Source organism: Zymoseptoria tritici, chromosome 4 (genome assembly GCF_000219625.1).
Source record: "Zymoseptoria tritici IPO323 chromosome 4, whole genome shotgun sequence".
Taxonomy (NCBI): Eukaryota; Fungi; Ascomycota; class Dothideomycetes; order Mycosphaerellales; family Mycosphaerellaceae; genus Zymoseptoria; species Zymoseptoria tritici.
In genome coordinates, this window is record NC_018215.1 from 52,172 (window position 1) to 63,277 (window position 11,106).

At 54.8% G+C, this 11,106-nt stretch overlaps 4 protein-coding genes across 4 annotated transcripts; 2 read left to right on the forward strand and 2 right to left on the reverse strand.

Annotated features, from left to right (window-relative positions):
- Window positions 1-137: 137 nt before the first annotated feature.
- Window positions 138-1,667, forward strand: MYCGRDRAFT_40588 (uncharacterized protein; the record flags this gene model as incomplete). The annotated part of the gene is made up of 2 exons (XM_003852747.1): window positions 138-797; window positions 900-1,667. 2 exons carry the CDS (start codon window positions 138-140, stop codon window positions 1,665-1,667), a joined length of 1,428 nt encoding a protein of 475 aa, XP_003852795.1.
- Window positions 1,668-2,355: 688 nt separating this feature from the next.
- MYCGRDRAFT_92230 (uncharacterized protein) lies at window positions 2,356-3,102 on the reverse strand (the record flags this gene model as incomplete). Its single annotated transcript, XM_003853559.1, has 1 exon — window positions 2,356-3,102. The coding sequence occupies one exon, from the start codon at window positions 3,100-3,102 to the stop codon at window positions 2,356-2,358; it is 747 nt and encodes a 248-aa protein (XP_003853607.1).
- Window positions 3,103-3,835: 733 nt separating this feature from the next.
- On the reverse strand, window positions 3,836-6,475 carry MYCGRDRAFT_92231 (uncharacterized protein; the record flags this gene model as incomplete). The annotated part of the gene is made up of 3 exons (XM_003853558.1): window positions 3,836-6,195; window positions 6,246-6,261; window positions 6,416-6,475. 3 exons carry the CDS (start codon window positions 6,473-6,475, stop codon window positions 3,836-3,838), a joined length of 2,436 nt encoding a protein of 811 aa, XP_003853606.1.
- Window positions 6,476-7,262: 787 nt separating this feature from the next.
- On the forward strand, window positions 7,263-7,895 carry MYCGRDRAFT_24066 (uncharacterized protein; the record flags this gene model as incomplete). The annotated part of the gene is made up of 1 exon (XM_003852748.1): window positions 7,263-7,895. A coding segment is annotated over one exon (633 nt), but the record flags the coding sequence as incomplete, so codon positions are not given.
- Window positions 7,896-11,106: the final 3,211 nt, after the last annotated feature.

Below are 11,106 nucleotides of genomic sequence, written 5' to 3' on the forward strand. Positions count from 1 at the left end.
AGCATCATCGTTTTCGCACTGCATATATTTTCCCTTGCATTCAATGGCATCTACACAGAAAAGCAGAAAAATATAAGAGGCGAAAAACCAGCGAGCAACAAGAGACAAGATCCTCCCCATCCTCGCCACCACCCACCATGCTAGCCCACCTCTTCGGAACCCCCACCCAACCTCCCCTCTTCCTCGCCTTCCGCTCCTCCCGGACCTTCATAATCCTCACCGTCGCCTCCGCCGTCTTCACCGACATTTTCGCCTACGGCATCGTCGTGCCCGTCTTCCCCTTTGCCCTCACGACCCGCGCCTCCATCCCGGAGTCCGAAGTCCAACGATGGATTTCCATCTTCCTCGCCGTCTACGGCGCCGCATTACTCGTCGCCTCGCCGATATTCGGATACCTCGCGGACCGCAATGATAGTCGACAAGTCCCGTTTCTGGGCGGACTGCTCGCCTTGGGAGCCAGTACGGCGATGTTGTGTGTGGGGAATAGTATCGCCATCTTCGCGGCGGGGAGAGTACTGCAGGGCATCTCGGCGGCGGTGGTGTGGTGTACGGGATTGGCGTTGTTGGTGGACGCCGTCGGACCGGAGGAGATTGGCGTGGCGATGGGCTATGTGGGGTTGTCGATGAGTTTGGCCGTCATGTTGGCGCCGTTGTTGGCGGGAGTGGTGTTTGAGACGGCGGGGTATTATGCTGTGTATGCGATGTGTTTTGGGTTGATTGGGGTGGACATTGTGATGCGTATCGTTATGATTGAGCCGAGGAATGCGAGGAGATGGCTTAAAACCGAGGACATTGCCGTGCCAGAGTCCTCGGATGCAGAAAAGGCAGATGACAAACCTCCCACCGTCGAGCAAAAACATCCATCGACCGCCTCCGACTCGCCGACGCCCGACACACAGACACCGCCAGAGACCTCACCACCATCAACTCCACCTTCAAAAATCCGCCTCTTCCTCCACCATCTCCCTCCCATCGTAACCCTCCTCTCCTCCCGCCGCATCCTCGCCATCCTCTGGGCCTGCACAATGGCCTCCTCACTCATGACCTCCTTCGACGCCATCCTGCCCCTCTTCGTCCGAGACACATTCTCCTGGTCATCCCTCGGCGCCGGGTTAATCTTCCTCCCCATCGTCATCGCCTCCCTTCTCGGTCCCTGGATTGGAGGACTCGCGGACCGCTATGGACCTCGATGGTTGGCCACCTCCGGCTTTATACTGGCCACGCCGTTCTTGGTACTATTGAGGTTGGTGGATCACAACAGTCTTAGTCAAAAAGTCATGCTGTGTGCGTTTCTAGTGGTGATAGGACTGGGACTGAATCTAGCGTTGGTCCCACTAATGGCAGAGATAACGTATGCGGTGCAGGCGAAAGCGGCGAGAGCGGAGGTCGGGGCATTTGGGAGGAATGGAGCGTATGCGCAGGCTTATGGGTTGTTCAATATGGCTTGGGCGGCGGGGAGTATGATTGGTCCTCTGTTAGCTGGGTTGATTGTCGAAGCGCATGGATGGAGTCTTGCGACGTTGATTTTGGGGATTGTGAGTTTGGTTACGGCGGTGCCGACGGCGGTTTGGACGGGGGGGAGTTGGTTTAAGGAGAGGAGGAAGGGGAAGATGGTGGGGGTTGGGGTGGAGGGGGGTGATGCGGGAGGGAGGGGAGAAGGAGTTTAGACTATGTTTTGGAAGGATTGAGAGGAATGAAAGGTTTACGATTAACGGCGGTTCTACATGTGCGTCTACGAAATCTATGGGATCTGTGAGTTGGCATGCTCTCGCTGCGAAAGCTCGTTGTCATGCTTCCTTCCTCTAACAATTGTGACGAAGAGAGCGGTGCATCCATTGGCAATGCCACTCGATTCTTGACTGATCCGTGAAAGAATTGGCCTTGGTTGCAAAGACCTACTGCACGACGCAAGGTCTGCTTGTCTTGTAGCCGGTTCGGACATGCTTGTACTGGCAGACCGGAGCGGGAGTGGAGCTGATGTTGGCCATCTTAATAGTTGGTTTTGGTGGGGGGTTTGTTTGGTTCGGTGAATTGGTTGTGTAAGTAAGTGTGTTGTTCACAAGGAGAGACTCGTCGACGGACGGCCGACGAGCAAGGTATATATGGATAGAGGGGGAGATTGAGATGCTAGTGAGGGTAGACTAGGAACAAGATCGCCTTTGTCACATAGCGCTTAGTATTGTCTCATCCAAGGCGTGACCGCTGTGAAAAGTAGACGGATCAAGAGCGAATAAAGATGCAGTGAATAAACAATATGCAAAACTCCACAACGCTAAACAAACAAAGCCGTGTCAAACTCCAGGACCTTTTCCCAACTCAAGCCAGAAATCGAACGCAAGACGAAACCACAGCCGCTCATAAACTCCGACTACTCGTCACCCTCGCAAACGTCGTCGCTCCCGCTTCCTTCACAGTCACCGCCAGACCAGTCGGTCTCTGCTCGATCTTTGTCGAATCGCTAGGTCTCTCCGGCGAAGCAGCGGCGTCTGTGCTTTCATCCGGGTGCGGCAGATATGAGGTGACGGTAGCAGTATATGTCGATGTCCTCCGTACGGTGCTGGGTGCGTTCGATTCGCGTTCAATCGTCGGCGAACTTTGCCGTGCCTCCTGCGGCAGCAAATTTGGGTCGAATGGTGATGTAGGCGCAGGTTGTGATAGTGCGATCTGCGATGGCGAAGCTCCCTCGGATTCCGACATATCGAACGGCGCCGGTGGCTTTCGTGCTGTTGATGGTGCTGCTGAAGGCTCTGATTCGAGTGCTGCAATCGATGTGGCGGAAGTGAGTAGAGCTCCAAGACGAGACTCCACGGATGCCATGCGAAGGTCGACTGCTTGGATGTATTCGAGAAGATCGTCCGGTAGATCCGCGGACGCTTTTTTGATGTCTTCCAAATCTGCGATGATTTCTCGTGCCGCCGTCTCGGTGATGTTCTCCGCTGGAACTTCTGCTTTCATCTCATCCCCAGTCTGAACAGACACGACTGCTTGTCGTGCATGGTGTTGATGTACATGCGCCGCCTTGTGAGGATGAACATGCGTATGTCGAGATGCGACTGTGTGAATGAGTCCCGCAAGCAAGCAGATGGAGAAGAAAGAAGGCATGGCCGTGGAAGAAATGGTGGACGTTGTGGAAGGTGGGTGGTGAATCGTTTCTACGGGTGGGTAGGGGCGTCTGGATGCAGGTATACTTAACGCTGGTCTCTCTTTACTGGGTGACGTCTCTCCTGATGACTGCAGTGGACGCATGAGGTATGGTGGTGTGAAGGGAATGATGAGCCGTGGTGGCAGGAGGTTTGTCTCGGGTTTGCATTCCTGAGCTGTCCATGTGGTTTCAGGTTGACTGGAGGGGATGACGAGGAGGACGAGACGTTCGCTGCGAAAGTCTTCAATGCAAGTACCTCGGACTGTCGAGTGTATGATCGATTGACGTATGAGACATGAATGGCGTTCGGTTCCTGAAGCATGGGGACATCGTGAGAAGTGTTCATCCAAGGACGACATTCCACGTTCAGCCTAGTGTTAGTAGCTTAACGTCCTTTACCGTGGTCCTAGTCCAGATGCGGCCGTCCCCTGAAAACTGATGGCCGGCAAGCGTTCGCCGTTGAAGTCCAACGGTCAGACTTCCTCCACGTTCTGACGAGCATGGCAGAACCGACGGCACAACGACTCTCCAACCACAACGTATCAGGGATTTTGCACGCGGCATGAGCGAAGCCCTGAACTGAAAATAGATCGGTGGCTCATTTTCACATTCCACGCACGCAACATTCCCGAAACGGCTCCAGCCTCCATTCTTCGCCGGCAGATTCCAACCACCGCGGCACTTCATGCTCCATCATCTCTGCGGAACCCAAAGATCGTTCTGAGCCTGCTTGTACCACAGCTTCTCATGCTCCGGCAGCTGCTCGGTCTTCATCGGCGGCTTGGTCAGGCTGAAATCACGGTAAGAGCCGACCTTGCTCTGTATTTGGCCCCAGAGAGCGGCCGCAGCGGGTCGACTGATGTAGTGCTCGACCAGACAGCTTTTCACCAACTTGAGCAGAGCTGGATCCTCCTCGCTGTAATACTGTTCGTCTTCAGGAGGAAAGCTCTTGAGGCTTTGCTTTGCATTCGGCTTCTTCGGATCCGATCGGCGCAGGGTCATGAGGTCGTGCATCACCCGTCCAATCGACCAGATTTCGCTGCTGGTGCAACGTAACTGGGAGCCGAGCGCGTTCAAGAACTCTTCGTTGTCGTCGGACAGTCGCTCCGGAGCCATGTAGAGGTCAGTTCCCGATTGGCTCGGGGCTTCGCCATACACGATCTCCACGGCGAGACCAAAATCGCCGACTTTCGGCATGGATATCCCAGGCCAGATTCTGGTATGCGGGATAGAGAGGAAGATGTTCGCCGGCTTGATGTCGCGATGCAAGATCGGTTGCCAAGTACCGCCACCTTCCGGATGGATTGGCAGCAAGCCCGAAGTCATGAAACATACCGCCGACACCATCGCCTCCAGGATGGACCAAAGCGCTGGCGGCGGAATGCGGTAGTCGAGCGAGAGGTCCTGTGCATCTCTGACATGGTCTCGCACGTGAGCATGCTGTTTGATGACGCTCTCCAGGTCTTCATGCGGACAGTCCTCGAGGTAGAGCCGTATCATTCGATGATCCTCTTGGACGTTGTATGCGTAGCACTTGACAAGATTATGTGACTCTGGACAACGGTTGAGTCTTTGCTGGAGGAAATACTCTCTCGGTCTTTCTCGGTCGATGTTCTCCCACATATCGCTGGCCTCGCTGTTGGCACATGACGTTTCCGGATGGCGCACATCTTTCAAGACGATGCGGTTGATAATCTCGCCGCGTTGGTTGTACTGCACCCACCGGCCAGCAAAAGCGCTAGCCCCGCAGCCAGCTGTCCCGTTGAAATTCCAAGTGCCCTGGAGACTGCGGCTTCTTGGTCGCAGCAGGCTTCTTGGCTGTAGGAAACCGAGCCTTCGCTGAACGGCGCTGAGCTCTTCCTCGACCAGTGAGGCATCAACGCCGGCAAGTGAAGCGTCACCGTCGACCCTTCCTTGGGCACCTCCCTGGGCATCTACCTTGTTCTCTGCATTTTTCTCTGGATTTGGAAGCACAGAAGCTCCCTGCTCGACGGTCGGCCTTGTGTTCACTCTCTTTTTAATGGCGTGCATACATCGCCGAGCGTATGTCGTTGCGTCGTCACTGTCTGGTCGCTGCGGGACGTCTACTTGTTCAAGGATGTCGACCCTGAACTTTCGCGCAGCGCGCAGATAGTCCCGAAATTCTACCATGATTGCCTTCGAAGCATTGCGAGCGATCACGGTCTTCCAGACCACTTGCCAAGCGTCTGGCCATTCGGAGACCTCATTGGGACGAGACTCGGGATCTTCGAGTTCAGTCTCGTCTTGCACGACGAGGTCATCCTCACCGGTGTGATCAGCGGTTGCACTTTCAGTGACCTGAGGCCCGACCAGCGAATTCTTGACTGTCTTGGATCGCTTCGGAGAATGTCCGTAACGTGGATCCAGACCTTCAGTCGATTTTCGCTTAGACTGCGATGACGAAGACTTGGAGGATGCTGAGGCACTCGTTCGAGGTCTTCCGACTTCACTTTCAACGGCCAAAGTCTCAAGAGCGGGCCGAGAGCCAGTGTCGGGGTAACCAGCAGGCATCTCAAGTGTTGGTAGCTCTGTCGGTATGATTGGCGTATGCTGCGAAGGCCCTTCATCCGCCAATGCGTGCCTCGCCGAGTGGGGCGCCAGCAATGCATCTGCATTTGGCGATAATTGATATCCTGCTGTTGAACCATGGCCAGCTCTTGGCGGACGACTGAGTGCTGGCTGACCGATACCTGCTGCTTGATTGACTGCCTCAAGCGGATCACTCGTTGCTTGCTGAACTTCCGATCCTTGAGGCGATTGCGCGCTTGGCGGCGATGCTTGGGACACGGACTCTTGGGCGGTCTGTCCAACGGGGACTCCCTCATCGTCATTCGACTCATGCAGCTCATCTTCTCCGACATTTCGAAGAGCCTGGATGCTTGCCGAGCGTTGCTCGTCTGGACGAACTTGCTGCTCACTCGTGGCTTCTTCGTTCCCACTGTCAACCTCGTCCTCCTCTTCTTCTCGAGGATCGTGACCGTCTCTTGCGCGAAAGCTGCTTGGCTTCTTCGAATTTGTGGTTGCGCCAGCACCTGGAACTCCCATCAGTATGGAATCTTCCAAGAAATCCGGTCGCACTCACCATTGTAGCTTTGAGGCTGTTGAGATCTCACAGCACTCCTCAGTTGGCGTGTTGTCGTCGGCTGTGCTGAGACCGGAGCTGGTCCTCCGGGCTTAGTCTGCGTGGCCTTTTTTCGAGCCATTCTTAGAGCGGAATTCGTCAGCAGGACATGTCACGAGACTGCGAGTTACCTGTGGATCGGGAACAATTCTGCGGTATTGGCGAGAAGACCATTTGAGCGCTTTGTCCATGACGAAAGGCCTCGGAAGCACATTGTGACTTCTTCCGCAATCGTCTCAAGGTTTGTCAATCTTGCGTCGCAAACAAGACCATGAGGCTTCGTTCGAGGCTGGGAAAACGCAAACTGGTCTAGACACAATCGCAGAATGTCAACGAAGCGTGACCGCTCGAGCATCCACGAAAAGTTGAATTGGCCGTTGCCATGCTTCTATTTGCTCTCTTTCTTTTCTTGCCATGGTTTGCGCGGTGCCTCACTGATCAGTCTTGATGGCAGAGCATACGTTGCTCGATCGCACAAGATGTCGTTGCTGATCCATCTCATCAGCATTCGAGTTGGGTCAAGCCATTTGACTGCTGTTCCCGCGCCTTCCCGTCACCGGAGAAGATGCCGACGGAATGTTCGCATCACTGCCGATGCATGATGTCTGATGGAAGAAGGAACATGGACGTTGTCTTTGCAAGTTCGAACTGCTTTTGCGTAGTTGTGATACTGCGTACCTCAAGCTACGCACAGTCTTGAGATGCCTCTCCGTCAGCTCTTTTATTTACATCGATATATCGCTCCTGGTATTGAGAGCAGACAATCAGATGAAGCAAGAAGCTAGGCCGGACGATGATCGGAACTTCGATCCAGCAAATGCGCCATCTTCAAGTGACAGACTCCGCGCAACACTCGAACGCTACAAACATGGAAATGCTGAAGGCCCGGCAATCAAGACTGAAAGCCCACAAGGTCCCGCAAACGCTCGAGAACTGCGCTCCAAGAAACGAGCACTAGAAGACGACACCGACACGAAATCGTCACCGTCACCATCAAAACGCAAACGCCCCTCCAGCCGCTACGCCCCTCCAGAAAAATACGCCCACCTCGCTCCCTTAACCGACATCCTCACACCCAACCTCATCTGCGTCTTCGTGGGTTTCAACCCAGGAGTCCGAACGGCGACCTCCGGTCACGCCTACGCTCACCCGAGCAACCTCTTCTGGAAACTCCTCCACAGCTCCGGGTGTACCGACCGCCGTCTCGAACCACGAGAGGACGTCGACTTGCCACGCCTATACCGCATGGGCAATACCAACATCGTTGCGCGACCCTCGCGAGATGCGGCGGAACTGAGCAAAGCGGAGTCCGCAGCTGGAACGCCAATCTTAGAGGAGAAGATCCGGAAGTTCAGACCGGAGGCGGTGTGTATTGTGGGCAAAGGGATCTGGGAGTCGATTTGGAGGTGGCGGTATGGGAGGAATATCCGGAAGGATGAGTTTCGGTATGGGTGGCAGGATGAGAGGGAGAAGATGGGGAAGACGGAGGATTGGGAGGGTGCGTGGGTGTTTGTGGCGACGGCGACGAGTGGGTTGGCGGCGAGTTTGAGGCCACATGAGAAGGAGGCGATTTGGAAGCCTTTTGGGGAGTGGGTGAAGTCACGGAGAGAAGAGAAAGGCTCAAGTCAGACGGAATCATGATAGCTACTGGTTGCGACCATTTGCTGCTTTCGTGCTTCGATCTTTTAAAGCTTCGCCGCCATGGACCTGCGATCAAACTCTTTCGGCTATTTTGCGCTTTGCGTCATCATGCTCAGCTTGCTCTCGCCACCAGTCGGCATCGGTACCCATACTAGTTGTGGAGGCATGGAGCTTCCTCCCCTATTAGTTCGATTAGCTCAAAATCCGCGGAGACGATGACTTTTTGGGACTTACTCATGATCTGCCAGACTTGCGCACACTTCTGTCCCGGCGACAGAGCAGGTTCGCTGTCACCTTTGAGCAGCTGCCTAGCGTCCTTTGCCGAGAAATAATCGCCATAGGGGGTCCATGTGAGCGTAGCACGGCGAATGCCGACAACAATGGCGCCGGTGTGTCCGTCATCCATCCTCATCTCCCACACCCGCAGCTTGGTTCCCGAGACAGGCCAGCAGTGGATTTCTCCCCAATCGTCGAACAGGGAGATTTCGCAGTGCGTGATGAGCTCGAAACCCATGTCTTTCAGGCCAAGAAGCCGTTGCTGGACCTGGTCGTCGTAGAATACAGGAAAGTATTCACCATTATCGTGATCGTACAGCTCAACGCTGAGTGCAAACGATTTCTTCTTCCAGAAGCGGAGATGGGCGGTCTTGAAGAATCCGCTGGAGTCTGACTTGGCCTGGCGGCAAGTTAAGAGCAAGGCGGGAGATGGGCCCTTCGCATCCAACAGAGCAATCCCCCTTTTGGTTGACTTGTCGTCCGAGTAGTGAAGCTCCCAAATCTTGTTGCGCAGCTCAGCTGAGAGCTCAAGCAGTGGACACGGCAGTTCGGCGGTCTCAGCGGTCTCGGTGGTCTTGGTGATCTCGGTGGTCTCGCTTGGCGATGAAGACCTATGAGGCAGGTCAGATGCGCCGCTCAAGTGTTTGATGGTAAAGTGACGTACTTCTCGACAGGACCTTCATCTGCGGAAGTGGCGGAGCACGGCATTGCGTCCGGCGGGACGTTCTTTGGTGGGATGGCCATGCTGTTCTGACCGAGTGGAATTGTGTGTGGTGAAGAGGCGGAAGAGGACGTGGTGAAGTTCACGAGCGAGGAAAACATGACCTGCGCTTGATGAGTGACTCAGCATATGATGGCGTGCCGCGCCGGTGCTTGCTTGTGTAACGTGAGTACCATCATTGACAAACGCAGCGCCTTCCACGACTTTCTACGAGCGGACAGGGCGGCGAGTCTAAAGCTGCGTGAGAAGAGGGTGATTTGGAGCCTTTTGCTGAGTGGACAACGTCACGGAGAGAGAGGGTGAGAGTCGATCCTTGAATTATGCTCGATCACTGCTTCCTGCGGGTGACTCTTCCTATCACTGCTTCTGCTCCCGGCTGGACGAGCGTGGTGGACTCCTGTGGCGACTCTACCTCCGATGACCCCCGGTCTTCCATCATCCGCCGGTGCACGCACTATTCAGTGTTGGTGATCCACAACTCGTGTACTAGCACTTTCGTTAGTCAAGGAGCGATTGAGCCAAACCATACTCACTAACTCATCTCGCGCCAAACTTGTGCGAACTTCAGGCCTTGTAACTTGGGACGGACTGGAAGGTCAGGCCACATAGTATGGATCTCTGCAATGGTGGGGGGCGGCTCCCCTTCTTCCTTCCACTCCATGAAAGCGCGGTATCTGTCTATGAAGCACACACCGCGGATCCGGACTTCTTCTCCTGCAAGCATCATTGTCCACGCCAAATTGTCTGTGCCAGGAACGGGCTCGGATGTGACATCGAAGTTGTGGTCTTTCAGGTGGAAGGAGATGTTTTCGATGAGCTGGACACCTTTGCCCCTCAGAGCACGAATGTGTGGCACCTGGTTGGACCCGTCGTGCTCGTACTCGAAGTGCTCGTACTCTCCTTCGATAGTGAATTTGTTCTCCTTCCAGTAGCTTCGCTGAGATGTATCGAAGATGCCACCGGCTTCGGAGTTGATCTGACGGCAGGTACGAAGCAAAGCAGAAGATGGGCCGGTCGCGGTGAAAATGTCAATTATTCTGTTCGTGTCGACATCGGCGAAGGCCAAGGTCCAGACGGCATTGCGCAGCTCAGCCGACAATTCAAGCAGTGGGCACGGCAAGTCGTTGGTGATGACAGTGGGAGAAGAGTCCTCGGTCTGGTATTGCTGGTCTTTCATCGTCGGAGGTGGTGAAGTGGTGGCACCGACCTGATTGAGATCCGGAGCCATCGGAGAGGAGATCGTTGTCGAAGCGTGCGGGTCATTACCAGAAGGCGAAGCCATCTTGGCCATGTGTGGGTGGATGGACCCGATGTTGTTGCGGTGCGAAGTTGAGCAGAAGAGGTGAAGTGAAGATTCCAGGAAGTCGCAGGCAGACGTGACTCAGCTTGGCGTGGGCGTCGGGTGTTTTGCGCTCGTGAAGTCCTAATTCCCACACTTGAAAGCAATTCCAAGACAACACACAAATCTCTCTTTTCGACAACTGCCGGACTGCTGCCTACCACCCTATGCCGCTTGTTCGCCATTCTGGACCGGAGTCTTGGATATGAATATTTGTTTTTGATTGCTGACACAGTTTGTCACAGTGATTTTGGAGAAGTGTCCACCATAAGATGAAGGAAATGCCAAAAGCCAAACGCGAGGAAACGGTACGAACCATAGCTCACTTACATCGTTGTGAAGACTGACTGTAGACCTTCGTACCAGCGCCGGAGAGCAAGAAAACAGACCAAGAGTGGCATCAGTAGCCTGTCCCATCGCCTGGGCTCCATTTTGCACCGCAAAGCCTTCAAATCATCCTCCCAACGATTCAAGCTTCGCCCATCGCTGCGCGGTAACCTCGCAAACAAGTGGGCGTACGCATTCAAACAAGAGGAGATCCGCACACGACCGCCCGCGATCGACCGTGCATCAGGGAACCAAGTCCAGCAACCGGCCTCTTGTCACCTCCTCGCACTGCCACGCGAGCTTAGAGAGTGCATCTACGACTTCGTGTTCTCCACCGGCATCGACATCGGAGCTGAAGTTGCGCTCGTCGGCGCAGAAAAGCCTCTGAGGATGGCAGGACGGACACTCTTGCAAACGTGCAGACAGATACACAACGAAGGGAGACTTACTTTTTGGTTGGAGTGTCGCAGGTTCTGGCAGCACACCCATTTCACCGCCTCGCTCGACAGGTTCAAGTC